We start from the raw sequence: 22,879 nt of genomic DNA, 5'->3' as shown, positions 1-22,879 counted from the left end.
AGCCTCGACCTGCTGGGCTCCAGCAATCCTTCTGCCTCAGCCTTCCTAGTAGCTGGAACTACAGGCGCGCTACCACGCCCGGTTAATTTTTTGATTTATTGTAGAGATGAGATCTTGCCAAGTTGGCCAGGCCGGTCCTGAACCCGCGGGCTCAGGAAATCCACTCAGCTCAGCCTCCCAAATTGCAGAATTACAGGCTGAGCCACCGAACCCGACTGGTTTGTTTTTTTTAAAGAGATGGAGTCTTGCTATGTTGCTCAGACTGATCTTGAACTCCCGTGCCACGTGATCCTTCTTCCTCAGCTTGCCAAAGTGCTGGGATTACAGTCATGAAAACCACTGAACTCAGCCATGCAAATAGAGTTTTACTTCTCTCTTTCTAATCTGGATGCCTTGTATTTCATTTTCTTGCCTAATTTCTCAGGCTATACTCTCTAGTACAACATTGAATAGAAGTGGCAAAAGTGGTGTTCCTTTACTGTGGTATGAAACTTTTTTTTTAGTTGGAGCCTCACTCTGTCGCCCAGTCTGGAGTGCAGTGGCACACTCATAGCCACCCTGGCATCCACCTGCTGGGCTCCAGCAATCCTTCCGCCTCAGCCTTCCAAGTAGCTGAAACTACAGGCATGTGCTACCATGCCCAGCTAATTTTTTTTATTTATTGTAGTGATGAGGTCTCACCAAGTTGCCTGGGCTGGTCTCAAACCACAAGCTCAGGCAATCCACTCGCTTCAGCCTCCCAAAGTGCTGGGATTACAGGTTGAGCCATCAAGCACGGCCGAAACTTTCTGAGAGTGACTTGAGGTCTGTGGTAGGCAAAATCGTGCCCCTCTAAAGATGTTTATGTATTAATACCCAAAACCCCTGGAACTATTAGGTTATATGCTCTCTTAGTCCATTTGTGTTGCCTATAAAGGAATACTGGAGACTGGGTAATTTGTAAAGTAAAAAGGTATATTTAGCTCACAATTATTTTAATTAATTAATTAATTTTAGCGACAGGGTTGTCACTCTGTCTCCCAGGCTGGACTGGAGTGCAGTAGTATGATTATGGCTTACTGCAGCCTCAACCTCCTGGGCTCTGGCAATCTTTCCATCTCGGCCTCCCCAGTAGCTAGGACTACAATAGGCACACACCTTCATGCCTGGCTAATTTTTTTATTTTTTATTTTTAGTAGAGATGGGTCTCGCTATGTTACCTTGACTTGTTTTGAGTTTTTGACTCACAATTTTGATGTCTGGAAAAGTTTGATATTACGCATATGCATCTGGTGAGGGCCTCAGGCTGCTTCCATTCATAGTGGAAGGTGAAGGGGAGCCAGCATATGCAGAGTTCTCATGGCAACAGAGAGGAAGCAAGAGAGAGAGAGAGAGAGAGGGGAGAGGTGTCAGATTCCTGTTTAGCAACTAGCCTTATTTATTTATTTATTTTTTTGAGTTGGAGTCTCACTCTGTCGCCCAGACTGGAGTGCAGTGGTTGCTCCTGGCCACCGCAGCCTCGACCTGCTGGGCTCCAGCGATCCTTCCGCCTCAGCCTTCCGAGTAGCCGGAATTACAGGCGCGCGCTACCATGCCTAGCTGATTTTTTGATTTTATTGTAGAGATGAGGTCTCGCTGCCCAGGCGGGTCTCGAACCCGCGGGCTCAGGCAATCCACTCACCTCAGCCTCCCAAAGGCGTGGGATTACAGGCTGAGCCACCGAGCCCGGCTAGCAACTAGCTTTAAAAGTAGAAAGGATAGCCAGGAGCTGTGGCTTACACTTGCAGTCTCAATGCTTTGGGAGGCCAAGGCAGGAAGGTTGCTTGAGACCTGGAGTTCAAGACCAGCCCGGGCAACATTGTGAAATGTCTCTACAAAAAATCAAAAAATTAGCCCAGTATGATGGTGTGTGCCTGTGGTCCCAGCTACTTACAAGGTTGAGGCAGGAGGATTGCTTAAGCCCAGGAGTTCGAGGCTGTGGTAAGCCATGATCATGCCACTGTACTTCAACCTGGGCAACAGAGAAAGACTCTGCTTTAAAAAAAATTAAGTTAAACTAAACTAAGTTAAATTAAATTAAATTAAATTAAATGATAATGGAAAGAGAGAGTCATAGAGAAGGCAGTGTGAGAAAGACTAGGCCCAATGTTGCTGGCTTTGAAGATGGAAGATGGCTGTGAGTTAAGGAATGCAGGCAGCCTCAAGAAACTGGAAAAGGTAAGGAAACTGGTTATCTTCCCTAGAACTTCCAGAGGGAATGCTGACAGACACCTTGATATTAGCTCAGTGAAACCCATTTCAGACTTTTGACCCTCAGAAATGGGAGATGATCAATTTGTGTTGGTTTTGGCTATTGAGTCTGTGGCAATTACAACAGCCACAGAAAATAAATACAAGGTCCATCCAAGGTTGTTCATGTTTAGTGCTGGGTAATATTCCATTTTACGAATGTCCCAGAGTTTGTTGGACCTTTCACTCATTGAATTCAACCTAACATTTGGGTTGCTTCTCATATTTTATTATAGAGAAAGCTTTCTTTAACATGTGTCTGCAAGCCGGGCTCAGTGGCTCAGCTTGTAATCCCGTGCCTTTGGGAGGCTGAGGTGAGTGGATTGCCTGAGCCCGCGGCTTCGAGACCTGCCTGGGCAGCGAGACCTCATCTCTACTATAAATAAAAAAATCAGCCGGGCGTGGTAGTGCATGCCTGTAATTCCGGCTACTTGGAAGGCTGAGGTGGAAGGATCACCGGAGCCCAGCAGGTCGAGGCTGCAGTGGCTGGGAGCGGCCACTGCACTCCAGTCTGGGTGACAGAGTGAGACTCCAACTCAAAAACAAACACAAACAAAAAACATGTGTCTGCAGCATTTCTGTGAATATAATTTTTGTTTCTCTGGAATTAATGTCTAAGAGTGTGATTATTGAGTCATGCACATTTAGTTTTGTGAGAAATTGCCAGAATATCTTCCAGAGTCATTATACCATATTACATTCCCTCCAGCATTGTATGAGAGATTCAGCTTCTCTGCATCATGGTCAGCACTGGGAATTATCATTACTTTTTTTTTTTTTAGCTGTTGTATGTGTAGCAATATCTAGTGGCTTTAATTTACATTTTCCTAATGTTGAATATCTTTCCAGGTGCTTATTTGCCATCCAGTGAAAAAAGATTTTTTATGTCTTTTGCCCATTTTCTTTTTTAAATTGTCATCTTCTTCTCCTTCTTCTTCTTCTTCCTCCTCCTCCTCCTCCTTTTTTTTTCTTTTAAGTAAGGAAAAGGCTGGTCTCAAACCCCTAGCCTAAAGTGATCCTCCCACCTCGGCCTCCTAAAGTACTGGGATTATGTACATGAACCACCGTTCCAGGCCTAGATATAAGACCTTTTTTTTTTTTTTTTGAGTTGGAGTCTCACTCTGTCGCCCAGACTGGAGTGCAGTGGCCGCTCCCGGCCACCGCAGCCTCGACCTGCTGGGCTCTGGCAATCCTTCCGCCTCAGCCTTCTGCGTAGCCGGAATTACAGGTGCGCGCTACCACGCCCGGCTGATTTTTTGATTTATTGAAGAGATGAAGTCTCGCTGCCCAGGCGGGTCTCGAACCCGCGGGCTCAGGCAATCCACTCACCTCAGCCTCCCAAAGGCGCGGGATTACAGGCTGAGCCACCAAGCCCGGCTGATATAAGACCTTTTGTCACATAATGTGGTAACTACATACTTGAAATTTTTAAAACATTATGTAAGTAGTACATGGATTTTTTTTCTTTTAAAAATGGTAATGTAAGATAGGTAAATTTAAACCTTTACAACTTCCCTTTTCCATCATTCTCCCACAGGTAGCCATTGTTATGTGTTTGAGGTATATTCAAAATACCTCAAAAAGTATTTCTAAAAAATACTTTTCCCAAGATATATATGATATCATAGAATATGTTCAGTTTTGTATATGTGTTTTACATAAAAGTTATATTGTTTTGTGTAAGATTGTATAAGATGAATTTTTGTCTCAAGAATATTTTAGAGATATAGTCATGCTCTTAAATAACTCATACTCATTTTTTTTTTTTTGAGTTGGAGTCTTACTCTGTCACCCAGGCTGGAGTGCAGCGGCGGCACGCTCACGGCCACCACAGCCTTGACCTTGCTGGGCTCAGGCGATCCTCCTGCCTCAGCCTTCCAAGGAGCTGGACCTACAGGTATGTGCTACCATGTCCGGCTAACGTTTTAATATTATTATTATTATTTATTGTAGAGATGAGTTCTTGCCAAGTTGTCCAGGCTGGTCTTGAATCCCTGGACTCCGGCAGTTCTCTTACCTCATCTCCCACAGTGCTAAGAATACAGGCATGAACCTTTGTGCCTGGTGTTTTTTGTTTATTTGTTTGTTTTTAATAGAGGCAAGATCTCACTGTGTTGCCCAGGCTGGTCCTGAACTTTTGGTCTCAAGTGATCTTCCCATCTTGGCATCTCAAAGAGCTAGGATTACAGACGTGAGCCACTGCACTGGTCCTGTCCACTGCTGAATGGTATTGTATTGGATGATTATATTATGTTTCATTTAGCCAATGCTTTGTTCCCATATATTTCAGTGGTTTCCAGTGTTTCTCTCTATAAATAATGCTACAGTGAATCATCTTTTACATGACTGTGGGCACACGTACAATTATTTCTCTAAAGGAGATGATGAAAAATGGAATTTTGCAATGAGAAAGTGTGTGCTTTTAATATTTTAACAGATCCTGAAAATTGCTGTCCAAGATGTGTTTCCCCACATCTTGGTCAACAGCCACAAACTTCTGAAGGTAAGACTCACAGTTCTGTCCCCCACCTGCCTACCAACTGCAAAGAGTGTGTAATGGGTTTTGAATAAGAGTGTGATTCGAACATGTGGTTGATGGGGGGAAAACAGGTGGCGGGGTGGGAGTTGAGGAAAGCTCACACTAAGTACCTTCACAGCCAGGCACTATGGCTCATGCCTATAATCTCAGCACTTTGGAAGGTGGAGGTGAGAGGATTGCCTGAGCTTAGGGGTTCAAGACCAGCCTGGGCATCTTGGCAAGACCTCCACTCTACAATAAATTTTTTAAAAAGTTAGCCAGGGATGGTGGCATGCACCTATAGTTCTAGCTACTGGAAGGCTGAAGTGGAAGGATTGCCTGAGCCCAGCAGGTTGAGGCTGCAGTGGTCATGAGCATGCCACTGTGCTCCAGCCTGGACAACGGAGGGAGATTCTGACTCAAAAAAGATAAACAAAAACAAAAAAAACAAGGAAACATGAAGACTAAGTTCAAGGTGGGATTGTGTACTGGACCCTGAAACAGAAAAGTAGAAAAACTGGTGAAATCTAGTAAACTCTGTAGTTTTGCTAATTGTATTTTACCAATGGCAATTTATTAGTTGTGATAAGTGTATACTGGTTGTGTTAACATTAGGGAAACTGGGAGAAGGATATACAGGAATTTTCTGTACAATCTTTGCAACTTTTCTGTCAATCTAAAATTATTCTGAACCAAAATTTGTAGAAGAAAAGATTTGAACATGGAGTTAAATTCACTGTGCAGACCATATTTAGATCTTGATTCAAACCAAACTATAAAAAGCCTTTTTTTCCTTTAAGAAGACAGCAGAAATTTGAAATACACTGGATATTAGTTAACAGTAAGAAATTATTGTTCATTTTGTTAGGTGTGATTATTATGTACAGAAATCATCTTCCCCTCTTGAAGGTGCATGTGGAAGTATTTATAGGCGAGATGTGATTTGTTTTAAGATATTCAGAAAGAAACAAATGACAGAAGTGTTTATGCATAAAATGGTATAATTTATTGGGGTTATTTAAAAATATTCCCCAAAAAGTTATGATTGGGGAAAATGGTGAGAAAAATTGGCAAAATATTGATACTAAAACTGGATGAAAGGTACATGGAGGGTCTATTGTGCTGTTCTCTCTACTCTTATGAATGATTCAAAATTTGCCATAATAAAAAGTTTAATAGTTAGCACTGACCCGTGAAATTAGTGCTTTAGTGACTCCCGGCTTCTTTCTTCTCATAGGACTTGCCCACTCCTTGATGGCACGTCCTGTGTTGTTTAACACTGTTCACAGAATCTATCTTTCCTCTGGCATGACAGCTCCTTGGGGGCAGGAGCTGTGTCCTGTTCACAGTGCTATCTCTGCACCAGCCCCATTTACTCCAACAAATACTCTTTGAGTGTCAGTTTGCACCAGGCCCTATTCTGCTCTGGGGACTTGATGTGAGAAGCAGACATGGTTGCTAACTCATTGAACTTACAGTTCAGGGGAGTTCTCGAACATTAATGAAATAATTGTGCCCATAAATGTACAGTTGCTGCTAAGTGTGTAGGAGGATACAGAGAGTTAATAGACAGGGCCCCGTTGGGGCACTGAAGGATGTCTTTCTGAGAACATAACCATCAGTCTGAAGGGTGACAAGCTTCAGTCTGAAGGATGACAAGGAATTAACCTCACTTATCAGTTAGGAGGCTTTTGGCTTTAAGTAATGAAAACCCCAACTAAGTTGGCTCAAACAATACGGAAAATGGATCATCCTATATAAAATGCCCAGAAATAAGGGAACTTCCACATTGGTCAACTTGGTAGTACAAGGTTATTAAGAACCCAGGTTCCCTTCACCCTCTTCGTGCTACTGTTGCTATTGGTTCACTTCTCCACCTGCTGCCAGGTGATTCTCACAGTTCCAGATGTTTTGTGCAGATACAACCATGGCCAACAGAAGAGGAGCCTGTGAACCTACTTTTATCTGAAAGCCTTTTTCTGAAGTCTTGAAGTTGCAGGTATGTCCTCAAGTCTTGGTGGCTAGAATCACTTGATACCTAATCCAGTTAATGGCAAGCTGAATAGAATCTTTCTGTTTGCTTAGACCAGCCAAGCATAATTCACCCCCAGAGCCAGGACTGAGCCTTGGACCTATCTCCATAGACAAAGAATGAATTCCTGAATGAAATTGGACTCTGCCAGAAACGAAGAGGGATGGCAAAGGAATAAATTGGGATGGGAAACCAATTTGAGACTAGCCAAAGAGGAATGAGGAAGAGCTTACCCGGCAGTGGGAATAGCATGTGCAAGGGCCCTCAATTGGGAAAGGCTACAAGAAACCAGCATGGCTGAAACAAAGAGTGCAAGCGGGAAGGAGAACAGTGTAAGATGGGAAGAGCTTGTGGGGTCAAGTTATCTGGACCTGGTGAGCCTTGTGCATTCGTTTTCTGTTGCTGCCGTAACAAACTGTCACAAATTTAGTGGCTTAGAATGGCACAAGCTTATCTTACGGTTCTGAAGGTCAGAATGATTTTTGGTTTTTGTTTCTTGTTTTTTGAGCCAGTCTCACTTGTCACCCAGGCTGGAGTGCAGTGGCATGATCACGGCTCCCTGCAGCCTCTAGCTCCTGAGCTCAGGTGATCCTTCTGCTTCAGCCTTCCAAGTAGCTGGGACTACAGGCACACACCACCACACCTGGCTAATTAAAAAAACTTTTTTTTTTAATACAGACAAGGTCTCATTATGTTGCCCAGGCTGGTCTTCAACTCCTGGCCTGAAGTGATTCTCCCACCCTGGCCTCCCAAAGTGCTGGGATTACAGTAGTGAGCCACCGTGCCCAGCCCAGAATGGGTTTTATGGGGGCTAAAATCAAGATGTCAGCAGAACTGCACGCTCTCCTTCTGGAGGCTCTGGTGGAGAATCTACTCTTTGCCGTTTCCCACTTCTAGGGGCCTCTGCATTCCCTGGGTTATGGTGTCCACTCACTTGGCCATTGGCTTCCGTTATCCTGACTCCTTCTCTGACTGGAACTCCAACCCTTCTGCCTCCTTATAAGGACCCTTGAGATTACACCGGGCCCACCAGGGTAATCCAGGTAGTCGACTCATCTCAAAAGCCTTAACTTCATCACACCTGCAAAGTCTCTTGCCATATAAGGTTTTTACATGCTCACAGGTTTTACACGCTCACAGGTTCTGGAGATTAGGACATGGACATCTTTGGGGGGCCGTTTTGCAGCCTACCACACCTTTTAAAAAGAGTCCTGTGTATATTCTAACAAGAATGGCTAGTTATTAAAATGGTTTAAGCAAAGGGAGGACATACTCAGACCTGCATTTTGCTCTGGCTGCTGGACCCAGGACGTGGGGTGAGGGGCATGATGTGACAAGCCAGGAGGCTATGGCAGTAATTCGGGCAGGATCATTCAGCTTGGATTACAGTGGAAGCAGTCAATATGGAGAAGGTTTGTGCTTCACTGGTCTTCCAAAAATTAAGATTGATGAATGAGTGAATACATGAAAGAGTGAATGAATGAACAACCGGCCACGGAACAGAAGGAGCTCTCTCCAAGAGTAGGGGTTTTCACTCTGGAAGCATTTCATGCTGCTACTGGCTGGCCTTCCAAGGTGCATTTGCTGTGATGACTTTTCAGAAGGTTTGTGCCTTCTCTCCTGAAAGTGATTCTTCTCCTGGAAAAGAGGCTGCTGCTGGTCATAGTTTTGTTGTTTTTCTAACTTAAAAAAAACAACAGCAAAACTGTGTTGGTACAAGTTCTTGAATGTTACTCCGTGTCAGAGTAAATACCATTGTGACAAAGGTTTCACAATTGATTTTGCTGATTTCATCATTACTTTAGGGAAACTTTCCCCAAACTGAGTTTCCCCTCTGCTCTCATACCACAACAATCATCAACACAGAAAAAGGTGGGATCCTCCCCACCACCAGGCAGCAGACACCAGCTGGGCATCCTCCAATTCAATTCCAACACTGTCTACCTGGAGATAGTTTCACATCCCACAGGCTAAGGGCACAGTGCCCTGGACTGCCCCTGCTCCCAGATACTAGTTGCAAGTCTGGGCCTCTGGAACTTGTGACAGATTGGCTTTAAGTTAGGGTTCCCACGACCCCCTCTTTTGGTTCTATTAACTTGTGGGAGTGACTGACAGAACTCAGGGAAACACTTACTTATGTTTACTGGTTTATTAAGGAGGATATCGCAAAAGATTCAGATGAAGGGAGGCCTAGGGGGAGGCATGGCGGAAGGGGTGCAGAGCTTCCCTGTCCTCCCTGGGAGCCCCACTCCAGGAACCTCTATGTGTTCAGCTATCTGGAAGCTTTCCCAACTCAGTCAGTCCTCTTGGGTTTTTGTTTGTTTGTTTTTTGAGTTGGAGTCTCACTCGGTCGCCCAGACTGGAGTGCAGTGGCCGCTCCCGGCCACCGCAGCTTCGACCTGCTGGGCTCCGGCGATCCTTCTGCCTCAGCCTTCCGAGTAGCCGGAACTACAGGCGTGCGCTACCACGCCTGGCTGATTTTTTGATTTGTTGTAGAGATGAGGTCTCCCTGCCCAGGCAGGTCTTGAACCCACGGGCTCAGGCAATCCGCTCACTTCAGCCTTCCTCTTGGGTTTTTAACGGAGGCTTCATGATGTCAGCGTTCCTTGCTGCAGTGTATAGGGTGGGACCCTCTCTGGGGAGGGTCTTAAGACCCACAATCAAAAAGACCCACAGAAAGATTAGAGTCTGTCTTGGGGCAGGCGAAAGGAGGGCAGGAGAAGGTGGGAGAGATTCTGTTTCTGAGACCTGCCCCTGAGGCCTGACACACCCAACATTGTAACAAAAGACTGTAGCAAGGACCCTGAGGGTTATAAGCCAGGAATTGTGGGTGAACCATTATCTATAGCATTACACTGCAACCATGTATTATTATTTTCATTTACTATCAGTTTTCCTGAGATGGCATTTTCCTCGTGGAATTTCAAAAGTATGTTATGCTGGGGACAGGATGAGGGACAGGCAAGATACGGTGTGACACGTAGGCATTGGTGCCCATTCTACCTCCATGCTTCACTCATGCTATTGACCCACTCAAGATGCCTTTTGTGATTCAAGCTGACCCCCTCAAAATGGAGAATCAGGTGAAGGCAGGCCGCTCTGGTTTGGTGGTGTGAGGCAGTGGACCACCTCGTCATTCCTAAAATGCACCCTCACACACATCCTGTGATGGGCCCTGCTCGTCAAACCCCACAAACTCTTGGAGCTGGTACCTGAGGTTGCTCTAAAAAATTCGAGAATGAAATTCTTCAGCAGTGCTTCACCTCGTGCTTCCTGCAAACCAAGCATCAAAATGTAGAATGATTGGATCGCCTCAGTCTCTCAGTCAACGAGGGAAAACTTATTGAAGGCCTCTTGTGGGTCAGAGTTTTCCTTTCAAGCCAGAGAGAATGTTCATCCCCACCTGAATGGTCTCTCAAGTTTGCCTCCCCGCAGTGCTCCAGGCTGAAGGACGGACTCCATCTGTAACAAGGAGCGGTGTCTCTGCCCTGGTCTTCTTTCCAGGACCTCATGCCTGTTATCTCCATCTCCCTGGCAGGAATTCCTGATTCTGATGAGAGATACTAGAGTGGGGTAGAAAGAACACAAAGGGCTCAGCCACCAGTGCAGGATCAAGTCCTGATCCCGTCTTTCCACTTGTGACTTGCACAGGTCAGTGGTCTCCAAGACTTCACTCCCCTGTGTTCACGATTTGTTATCTGAGTGTCCTTGCAGTGCTAAGATCCAGAGAATACAGAGGTGGGGCAGCCTGAATCTTTGGTTCTTTTAACTAGAGTCTTAGAGTTCCTTTTTTCCTGACATGCTAATATAAAATATATGGACTCTGGAGATATTTTCATGGTTTGAAATAATGATTTAAAAATCAGTGCCAAATAGAATGTCACATAGAAACTGTTTTAAGGAGGCCAAGCACAGGTGAAAACCTTTCTCTGCATTTAAAAAATATATGCCCTGTAATAAATATAGTTTCTTTGTACAATTCTCACAATAACCCTAGGAGTTAGGCGGTGAATGCGTTTTACATTCAATCTGCAGGTTTGAGGAAGTTCCTCCAGGCCAATGAGATGGGATGGAGGCCAAATTTGAATTTTGGTTCATCGTGCTCTGGGAACCCTCTGACTACTGTGCTTTCTCCATTTAAAGCACCCCCAGCCCCTACCCGGGACTTGCAAAGGCAAATGGGAAGATCTGGAGTAAGAAGACAGACCTGCATTCTAATTCTGGTTCTTACATTACTCGTGTGATCCTGTGCAAGTTCTCTCTTCTGACCCGCATCCTGAGGGAATGGCTTCCAAGGTGCCTTCTAGGTCAATTTCTAGGCTTCTAGGAAAACCATCTAAATATCTTTCCACTAAATCTGGCATTCTTGACAAGGATCAGTCCACAACAAATGAGTTGGCATGTGACGCTGTGACTCTCAGGGCTACCCCTTGGACTTCACTGCACATCCTACAGAGATCACTGCCCTGACCTGTCAGCAAAGGCCCAGAAGTTAGCTCTTTTGCCTGCTCCCTTCCCTTCCAGTTCAATGCTGTCTTTAGGAATAATTTCTAACTGTGAGATGCTTGCAAGAAGCTGAATGCTTTCGCTGTTTGTTTTCCTTGGGACTGCCGATAAAAACAATCTTGTCCCATCTGTTTAGCCTTTCAGTTTACCATGGTCTCACAGCCTCTCTTAAACAGAAGTTAATTGCTCCTTCACCCCCTCTTCCCTAGCAATGGTGTCTGGGTACTGAGAGTACAGATGATCGAACCTCCCTCCCTATCCATTTGCTGTGCAGAGCTGCTGGAGCAGAGGACTGAGAAGCTATTTTGCAGTTAAAAAAAATTATGTATATATAATTATACACACACACACACACACACACACACACACACACACACACACACACACACACGATAGCTCTGCGCTGCCAAAGGAATGCTACCTCTTTACTGACGTTATGGAAAAAGCAGTCAGACCTGACTCCTCAGCTGAGCTCTGAGCAAGGTTTTTCCCTGTCGGATCTTGAGCCTCTTAGCAACCAGGCTGCAAGCACAAGACGCTTTTCTGTTCACAGCAACATCTGCAAGCTTTCCGAAGACAATCCTTGAGTGAGTGGCTGCAGCCTTGGGGAAACCTTGGATGTTTCCCAACTTAATACAGGCTAATAACTAACTATAGTCTGAGCTCCTCCACTCTGCAGTGATTAAGAGCATGGACTCAGCCAGATAACTTTGCTTCCAACCCGTTAATAATGACCGGTTCTATGACCTACCTCACTGGGTTAAGAATTAAATTTAAATATATACAAAATATCTTGCATGTGGGATGTACTCTGTGTTTGCTATTATGTGACTGGACAACTGGGAGAAATAGAGGGCCTAGCCCAGGGTAATGAGAACTAGACAACTTTTCATCTTTTTTTAACTTCCTCTCTTACACATGGGCATGTAGGTACTTCCTTCAGTATGAATCTCTGCAATTGCCCCAAGTCCTGTTTGTCCTTCACTTGCATATTCCCAGCAGTACCCAGAGAAGGCAGCCCAGCAAAATATAGTGAACACTAAGGCATGCCGACCTCTATAATCTGCCACTCTTGACTGCAAAAGTAATTCACTAAAGATTTCTAACACTGGATTAAATTTAAAAAAAAATTACTGAAGCCTCTACAGGAATTTTATAAATGCCACTGCTTTTGAGTTAAGAAATTAAAATGAACTGAATTTTGAAAGGCTGTGCTGAATATTGGGCTAGGTTGTTTCCATCTCACAGGCTGGTAGTTAATAGGCCAGAATTTCCCACTAGACATCAAATGTGAAGGAAAATGGCCTGGAGCTTGGTGAAATGGTAACAGGGTGTCACTTTTCCACAATTTGGAAATTAAATAGCCTCTGGGGGTCATTCTAATTAGAAAATTGAATATAAAGCTGTCCCATATTCATTCTGGAGTTATCTTAAAAGTTTGTGATACCCCAAAGAGTATTTTCCGTGTAACTGTGTACATAAGTCCTTCTGAACATGAACAATGATGATACTGTTATTTAGGAAATCTGGCATTATACAAAAATGAAGTTCAAATGAAGTTCCCAAACTGAGAGTTCAAAACATTTCGTTGTTTTTTGAGTGAAGATGGCCTGGTTGATAAATCTGAATTTTACATGTTATATTATAAACATCAAGTAACACCACAAACATTTTACAAAAGGAAGTTTATTGGTCTTTTAATGGCTCAAATTGCAAATAAACAAATTGGGTAGTGGCATCAGCCTAAGACATGTGATGCATCTTTGTCAGTTGGCTTCATAGCACCTCAGTACCCAGGAGAGGAAAGGTCTCAAAGCAAAGTCACAATGTTAGTGGTTAGGACCCCTGGTTAAATAAGACTGCAATGAATACACATGGAGACCGCTGGGCCCACTGGCCAGTATTACATTGGAAACTTGAAGTCTGCACATGGCATAGCCTATGAAAAATACGAAAATGAAAGATGTACTTCTCAAACTCTTTAAGGACAAATATTTAACATGAGAACTGGATGTGAGATCTAAAGAGTTTTGAGTTCCTAAAAAGCCTATGTTTGTTAACTTCACATACACACCTGTTACCTGGAATGCCTGAACAACATCTTTGACCTGCAGAAATTAGGATTGAGCAAAAGAAAAATAAAACTTTGTTGAATCAACTGTCTCAGTTCCACTCGAAAGAGGAAAAGAAAAAATGGACAGTGGTATATTCCCCACTGAAATTATGTTCCCAAATAGCATGCTAGAATTCTTCCAGTGGAGACACCACACAACAGTGATACAGTCTAATGTTTGGTCTGTGTGTGCCAAACATGTTTTCTTCACTATACTCGGGTTTGACTGCCTGATAGTAGCTTTAAAAAAAAGTAGCCACAGTGTTCTTCATTATGAACATAAACAGACAAGAAATACTCCTAATAACTCCTGTAAAACCAAATTGTAACCTCATGAGTACAGATTTAGAAATGAACAGGTGGCAAGCATGAATATTTTCCCAAAGAGTTCTAGTGCAAAATGCATTAGCACTATCAACATCTTTTCCTGTGCCCTGCTCCCAGGAGATTAAAAACTTAACACTTACATGCTCACCACTGGCAGAAAGTGATTCCTAGAGACCAGCATTTTAGAGAGAAAGAGGGTTCACTCCAACACAACCAATGCTGAGTGCTTGCAGTCTAAAATCATCTTACAAGTTCACTGGCCCTTCGTTTTAACTGACCTTAGAGTTCATTAAAAGCAATCAAGGAGCTCTGGAACCTCATTTGCAAGAACCAGAGTATGGCACACGTTTTAAATTTGGACAGACTCCTAGCAGACAGTTATTTCTCAAGTATCTTCTATACAAAAGCTGTACGACATGCTGGGCATATATTCCCTTACCAGGACACATGAGGCAGTGGACCCCTGGTGCCAGTAAGAACACACCCAGATGATGTAACCGGATATTATTCAGTTTCTAAATTAAGGCATATTCAAAAATTTCCATGTACAAGTTTACACCACTTTTCTAAGTTAATCACCAGGTAATTAATGCAGATTCACAGATGAATTACTCTCAGTTTAACTATATGCAACAACCATGCCATTAACTTTTTTCTTCTATATTTTGCATAACAATGGTTAAAAAAAGTGGTACAGTTTAACTATCATGTTCACAATTGTCATTTTTCAAGGCAGTAGAAGACCAAGACATTTTAAAATGATATAAAATTTAAGCTTTATAATAAACACCAGAGGAAGCAGTCTTTCCTCCTGTTCCCTACCCCCATGTCACTCTTTATTTAGTATTTCAAGAGAGACTGCCCGAGAAACACAAGCTCACACGCTACATTCAGGACTGTGATAAATGTAGGCAATTATGAAATAAGTTGAACTTTGCTTCTTGGTGAAGCCACATTAATATCTTTTTAAAGAAAATTTAACTTCCAGTGCAGTTCCAATTCATGCTTTTAGTGATACATAACAATTTCCAAAATGTTAGAGTAATTTCAGTCAATTGAGCCTTCAATGGCAATGCTTATAAATTATATTTATTAGTATGGTCAAGATAAGAAAGGAATTGGGGCTTTGATTATAAAATGCAGCATCTTTCTCTGATTCTCTTGGCTAAACTTTTCCTCTTCTTTTTTCCATTTTTTTCTTTGCTGTCTTCCATCTTTCTGGCTCGAATTTCCCTCATTAAATCAAAAAATACCTAGAAAGAAAAAAATAGGATAAATAAAGCAAAGGGACAATACGAACTTAGTACTTCTCCACATCATAGCAGTAAACCTTGGGAACAAGAGGAATAAATAGTCCAGAGCTCTTGTTTGAGGAGCATAGAGAGAAAAAAGCTTGCCAGTATCCTGAGAAAATGGGAAATGTGAGAAATTTTCTCAATTACACTTTATGGTAAAAATGTTAATAAAACTTGATCTTTCTATTCCATTTTTCAAGATAAACATTTTAAAAGTGCTACAAAGTGATGATAGCCCCAAAGATAAACAAATGTTTCATTAGCTTATATTTAGAAATTAATTTATGTATAACAAAATGTACATTTAATAATTGATTATATTTCATAACTTGTTTTCCTCAGCTCCATTTGCAGAAATAAAGTTGAAGAAAATGGGTGCTTCCTTTATCATCTTAATACCAGACACTAAAAAACAACTTAGTTTGCTGCCCTATATTTAGGAATTTATTTTTTGTCTGATGTCTAGGAATTGGTAAATAATGAGATATTAACATAATAACTAAACAATTATTGGTATAACAATTCAAAAGTTAAATTTCTTTTTTTGAGTGAAGGTCTTATTCTGTCATACAGGCTGGACTGCAGTGGCACAATCATGGTTCACTGTAGCCTCAATCTCCTGGACTCAGGCGATCCTTCTATCTCAGCCTCCCGAGTAGCTGGGACTATAGGCATTTTTTTTTTTTTTTTAAATTTTTTGTAAAGTGTAAGTCCCACTATGTTGTTCAGGTTGGTCTTGAACTCCTGAACTCAAGCAATCCTCCTGCCTTGGCCTCTCAAAGTGCAGAGATTACAGGTATGAGCCACTGCACCAGGCCTTCAATTTTATATTCAAGAGGAAGGGAAGAAGGTGGAAGGAATAGTGAGGCAATTTCTGAACACACCTTATTATATAATTTTTACTTTGGAGACATAAATATTTTATATATTCAAAAATAAAATTAAGGTCAGGTGCAGTGGCTCACACCTGTAATCCCAGCACTTTGGGAGGCTGAGGCAAGAGGACTGCCTGGGCCCAAGGGTTTGAGACCAGCCTGGGCAACTTGGTGAGACCTCATTTCTATAATTTAAAAAACAACAACAAAAAACATTAGCTGGCATGGTGGCATGTGCCTGTGGTTCCAGCAACTTGTAAGGCTAAGGTGGAAGGATCACCTGAGCCCAGCAGGTTGAGGCTGCAGTGGCTATGAGTGTGCCACTGCACTGCAGCCTGAGCAACAGAGTGAGACTCCAACTCAAAAAAAATCCAAAAAACTAAAAAAAACAACAACAAAAAACCCAAAAAAGCAAACCTTAAATTTAAAAATCAAATTAAAACAAATAAGACTGACTGTATTCCAAGTTAGTGACACAGTTATACAGAGGAATTATTTTAAGGGTCTTTAAAATACAACATGTGAAATATTTATCTTAGAATAGATGCTAAGGATAAAAATAGGAACAAAACCTCAACAAATAAAATAAAATAAAACAAGACAAATCTTAAAGTTCACTTTGTAGTTTGTTAGTGATAGTGACATTGTTCTTTTGAAACTATTTCATATATACTGAAGGGTAATACCGAGAAACAATTATGTTAATGTAGTTTAGAAACCAAGATTTTCAGTGTAAGATATAAGTACAAAATCAAAGAGGCAAAACCTTGTAATGTTAAACTTGAACTGAAAATAACAATATGATCACATGATTATTTTTCCTTTTAATAATACCTATTTCCTAGCTATTCACTGGAAGGACACAAAGTAATGACAATCCAATAGCAACAAGCACATTAGTACCTAGGTTGCACTGCTAAATGCCATTCCTACTTAACAGAACCAGGGTTCCTTAGATAAATGGCTGATTGGAGCAAGAAATAGAAAGTTTAAGTCAGAAAGCAAGGAAGCTATCAAAGACAAAAGAGCTGAGTCAAATAGAAATAGGACCAACACAAAGAGGCATGAATGGTTAAATAAGGGGAAAACTGAGCATAAAAAAAATTACACAAAGAATGCCACAGACTAAAACACAATGATGACATAAAATCCATGAGTTCTTGCCCTCACTTGTTGAGATTCTATTTCCCCAGAGGCTAGGGATTTCAGAAGACCTCTGTTTCAAGTCCACAACTAACTAACTAGCTGGGACTGGAAGCCTCCATTCTAACTTAAGGTAATTACTGGAGTACTCCCAGTACTGCTTTCCAAAGCAGACAAGTCACTATGAAAAGGATATTATATGAAGGCTTACTTTCTAACTTTATTTTTAAATTTTTTTAATTGACAAATAATTGTACATATTCATGGGGGTACTTAGTGATGCTTCAATTCAAATAAGGTACAGTGATCAGATTAGGGTAATTAGCATATCCATCATCTCAACCATTTATCATTTCTCTGTGTTGGAAACATTCAATATCCTCCCCTTCCAGCTATTTGAAACTACATATTAACTATAGTCATCTACAGTGGTATAGCACAGTATAATTTATTCTCCCATCTAACTGTAATTTTGTATCCTTAAAGGATCTCTCCTTGTCCCTCCCTTCTCAGCCTCTATTCTGTTTTTTCATTTCTATGAGATAAATTTTTTTAAAGCTTCTACAGATGAGTGAAAACATATGATATTTAACTTTCTGTTCCTGGCTTATTTCACCTAACATAATATCCTCCAGCTTCATCCATGTTGCCATGAATTATAGAATTTCACTCTTAAGCTGAATACTATTCCATTGTGTGTGTGTGTGTGTATAACATTTTTTTAATCCATTCATGTTTATTGGATACTTGGGTTGATTCCATATCTTAGGTATTATGAATAGGGCTGAAATGAATATGAGGGTGCTCTTTGATATAAGGATTTCCTTTCCTTTGGATAAATGCCCAGTGGGACTGCTGGATTATATGGTAATTCTATTTGTAGTTTTTTGAGGAACCTCCATAGTAGCTGTACTAGTTTACATTCCCACAATGAATAAGAGTTTAATTTCTAATTTTAGATGAAACTCTGCAGTAAACTTCCAGTGAGTCCCAACTAGAAACCAGCAAGGTCATTTTAACTAGCAAATACAGTGGGAAATTTTTAAAGACCGCAGCAACTCATTTAATAATTAAAGCTAAAGGAAGCCCTGTTTCAACTGGAAAGAAATGGGTAACTAGGGATAGAAATCAAGAACTGATTTTGATGACCTCATACAAATTACAATCCCCTAAGCACAGGGTTTCTTCTAATTTCTTTTAGTATAGACATTGTCAATTTTGCTTCTCCCCCCCCCCCTTTGTTCCCACCTTCTTCTTCTCTTCCTGTCTTCTTCTCCTTCCCTCTTCCTCTTTTCCCATTTTAGACAACCCAGTACCTACAAAATTTGGCTTTTCTTATTTCAGACTGGAAACCATAGAGAATCCCCACTCTTGTCACATAAATCAAAATAAAGCTAGACAAAACATATGGGCTCATAATGCTTAGCTTAGAATACTTACAGTTGAAAAAATATATGATATTACATCTCTCTAAAAAGCATCATGGCTATTAGCTTAAATCTAAACTTTTGCCTTCACAAGTTTCTTCATTTTAAGTTCATAGCACTCTCTAGTTCACATCACAAACAATATTAAATTTTCAGATGGATTAAGAGTTTACCGTAGACGCCAATACAAAAAAAGTAAGAAATGACCGACTTTGTTGCTGTTAGGATGGGAGGAAGCTTTTCTAAGCAAGTCACAAAACCCAGAAATCACAAAGGAATACTCTGACAATTTTTTTTTTTTCGAGTTGGGGTCTTACTTTTTTGCCCAGACTGGAATGCAGTGGCATGATCATGGCTCACTGTAGCCTTAAACTCCTAGACTCAAGCCATCCTTCCACCTCTGCCTCCCGAGAAGCTGAGACTACAGGTGCATGTCATCAGGCCTAGCTAATTTTTAATTTTTATTTTTGTAGAAATGGGGTCTTGCTATATTGACCAGGCTGATTTTGATCTTCTGGGCTCAAGTGATCATTCTGCACCTGGCCCAAAATTCTTTCCTCAACATAAATTGGCTCTCTTGACATAATAAATCATACTTCCCCTTTGGATATTTACTTGCTCAATTTCTTTCCAGTTCACTAAGATGCTACTTAAAATAGAGAGCAATCTTGGAGTTATGAATTAAGAACTAAATTATCAAGCTAGAAGGGTACTAACAAGATCACTGGATGAACCCAATGAGTCCACAAGATGGTACTCTAACTTCTGGGTGATCCATCTGTGACTGGTATGGCCTCCTAAGACATGCTATTCCCCAACTCAAGAGTTCTGATGGTTATGACACTTTTTCACGGAGTAAATTTAAAATCTGTCTCTTTGAAGACAGATTTTGGAACCCAAATGAGGATAAGGCATGAGCCCAACAATCTTGTGGGGGGAGGGGCTAGTATTTGTTTTCTGACAATGCATGATATTTTGCAATTCAATAGAAGGAAGCAATATTAACACCTGCCACCCCTGAAAATTTGTGATTTCTAGTAGTGGATGACACACCAAACTGGAGATATACTGGCTATCCCAACCGTCGCTTTGAGTAACCTAGTGAGGAAATAATGTGAGCACCAGAACTGGCCAGACCCAGAGCTACCATCAACCCTGTGACCTTGAGCCAATATGTTTTCGCCTCAAATCTCATTTAAAAAGTGAGCACGAGAAGAGTATCTGCCTCAAACAGTTAAGGACTAAATGGTAAGTGCTTGCTACAGAGCCTGGTCTTATAAGTACTAACATGTTAGCTCTTCTGACTATTAGATTATTTTCCTCAGCCAAAACAAAAAAACCAAAAAGATAAAACCTAAATCTAGTAACCCGGATAGTTGTAAATTACTTCTATGCAGACACTGAAGTACTTTCATCTGGTAGCCACTCTGCAGGATATAGCAGCACATGAGATTACAGCTTTCAGTATGAGTTTGTACCTCAGTTTACAAGAAGCCTTGTTTAATGTAATTGTTTTGAAGAGGTGACCACCAATTGCAAATTAAATTTTTTGAAATGGGCCATGGCAATATTTCCTATGGACTTTTCCAAAACCTTGCCACTTTGTATTAAGAGGCAACGCCTATTCCCTTCTTCTTGTACCTAGGTGGGACTTTGTGATTACCTCAACCAACAGAATGAGGTTGAAATAATGCTGCATAACTTCAGAGACTAGGTCACAAAAGGCAGGAGGGTATCTTACTGAGTAGTAAGGCCTGGTTCTTACTTTCTTGCAACACTTGCCCTTGGAATTCTGCCCACTGTGGCATGAGGAAGTCTAAAACCAGCACACATGGAAAAGGTCACATAGAGGAGGCCACATTGGAGAGAAATTGAGGCTCCCTGGCTGAGCCAGACATGTGTGAACAAGCCTTTAGAACCTAAGTTTAGAAACTCTCAGTACCTAGAAATGGGAACTTTTCAGTGGAGGTATCAGACACTGTGGAGCAGAGACAAGCCATCTCCCCTGTGTCCTGTCCAAATTCTTGGCCACAGAATCTATGAGCAGAATAAATGATTGTTTTACTCAGAAAGCCTCTAAGGTATATTTTAGTAAAACAGCCCTATACTTTTACCCTTTCTCTTTGGAAAAGGAATACCGACATCCCTTGGTATCTCCGGGGGACTGGTTCTAGGACACCTTGGATACAAAACTGCATACTCAAGCCCTGCAATCTGCCCTGTGGAACTCTTGGATACAAAAAGTTGGTGCTTCATATATGTGGATTTCATATCCCACCATTATACGCAATCAGCATTTGGTTGTGGATGTGGAACCTAGCGATATGAGAGCTGACTCTATCTATTGAAAAGAAAATCCATGCATAAGTGGGCCTGTGCAGTTCAAACTCACATTGTTCAATGGCCAACTGTACATGCATATGTACAGTTCAAAAGGGTATTTTCAGTGAAAAGAACATATATCTGTGACTTAGTTCTCCGGAGGCAACCACAGATAACCAGCTTATCAGATATACTTAAGATATACACATGCATATGTGTGTGAGTGTATATTTAAAACAGATGGCAGCAAACTACAGACACCACTCTGTACTTTGATTTTCACTTAAATTGAAGATCATTCCATATCAGCACTTTTAGTTCTGTCCCCATTTCTTTTTAATGGTTGGGTAGTATTTCATTAAATGGGCACATCATAATTTAAACCAGTCCATTACTGGACACTTGGATATTTACAGTCTTTTGCTTCAACAACTACCACTGAACATTCATTTATGCATGGGCATATGATATTTTTTCTGTATAATGCATTTTTAGAACTTAAATTGACTGGTCATAATTTTGATTGATAATCGTCAAACTGTCTTTCCACCAACATATGAAAAGTTCCTTCCTGTTTTTCTATGCTTTTGCCAAGAGTATATTATATTCTCAACCTCTCTGCTTTTTTCTCTGATGTGACAAGTAAAAAAAAGATCTGCAATTGTATTTTTAAATTGTAGTCCCTGTTTTGTAAGTGACACTGAGCCTCTTTTCTAGTTTAAAAGCCATTTGCATTTCCTTCCTACGACATGCCTCTTCCTGTTTTTTCATCATTTTTCTACTGGGTTGCTGGTCTTTTTCTTACTGTCCTATAACAGCTGTGATAATTCACACATCATACTTCCCAGAGCCTCTGATGCCAGCAGATGACCACCACAGGACTGTTACAAAACAGCCTGTGGACCTACAAAACAGTTTTACATATCATGGACTGTTTGCCTCTCTTTCCCATTCTCCTTAGCTCAAGTAGTTTCTTTTCTTTCTGTTTTTGTTTGAGTTAGGGTCTCACTCTGTCGCCCAGGCTGGAGCACAGTAACACAATCAAGGCTCACCACAGCCTGAATCTCTCAGGCTCAGGTGACTGTTCCACCTCAGTCTCCTAAGTAGCGGGGACTATGTGCCACCATGCCCAGCTAATTTTTTTTTTTTTTAAGAGATGAGGTCTCACTATGTTGCCTAGGTTGGTCTTGGATGCCTGGATTCAAGCAATCCTTATGACTTGGCTTCCCAAAGCACTGGGGTTACAGATGTGAGCCACTGTGCCTGGCTCTCCAGTAGTTTTTACATGTGTTCTACAATTTGCTTAAGACATCAATTAGGATGAAGCAAAGTATATGTATGCTATAACATTCAATGTTGCATTTCAAAATCCCAAACACACTGAATCCTAAGATATATTTTCATTAGTACTTTAAAAATACTTGCCTTCTTTTCTTTAGAGAAAACGAGTATATGGAATAAAAATCCTGTTGCAGCCGGGCTCGATGGCTCAGCCTGTAATCCTGTGCCTTTGGGAGGTTGAGGTGAGTTGATTGCCTGAGCCCGCGGGTTTGAGACCCGCCTGGGCAGCGAGACCTCACCTCTACAATAAATCAAAAAATCAGCTGGGCATGGTAGCACATGCCTGTAATTCCGGCTACTTGGAAGGCTGAGGCGGAAGGATAGCTGGAGCCCGGCAGGTCGAGGCTGCAGTGGCCGGGAGCGGCCACTGCACTCCAGTCTGGACGACAGAGTGAGACTCCAACTCAAAAAAAAACCAAAAAACAAACAAAAAAATCCTGTAGCACTTATTTTGTACATAAATCTTGGACCTACAGGAATCTATGTGCTAAAAACATTAATAAGCTTATTAAGATAGTGATGACAGTGTCTTAAGACCTATAGCAAATAAATAGAATCTAATTTTTTTTAACCTAATGCTATCTGAAACAGGATTATGAATCTACAAGCATAAGCAGAGCTTGCTAGAAATGCAAATTCTGGGGCCCCATTCCAGACTTAATAAATAAAATCTCTGGGGGTAAGACCCAAGAATGTGTGTTTATCAAGCACT

At 41.5% G+C, this 22,879-nt stretch overlaps 1 protein-coding gene across 1 annotated transcript in view; it reads right to left on the bottom strand.

Annotated features, from left to right (window-relative positions):
* Positions 1–12,990: 12,990 nt before the first annotated feature.
* RALA (RAS like proto-oncogene A) overlaps positions 12,991–22,879 on the bottom strand; it is a 45,385-nt gene continuing 35,496 nt past the window's right edge. Inside the window, exon 5 of the mRNA XM_008054937.2 lies at positions 12,991–15,017. Within this exon, the coding sequence (XP_008053128.1) occupies positions 14,895–15,017 (123 nt within the window). The 3' untranslated portion in view covers positions 12,991–14,894. The remainder of the gene's footprint in view (positions 15,018–22,879) is intronic.

This window comes from Carlito syrichta, unplaced genomic scaffold (genome assembly GCF_000164805.1).
Source record: "Carlito syrichta isolate Samal-C Ts95f unplaced genomic scaffold, Tarsius_syrichta-2.0.1 Scaffold301618, whole genome shotgun sequence".
Taxonomy (NCBI): Eukaryota; Metazoa; Chordata; class Mammalia; order Primates; family Tarsiidae; genus Carlito; species Carlito syrichta.
Note: the sequence above shows the minus strand (reverse complement) of the source record. Positions and strands in the feature narration are given on the sequence as shown.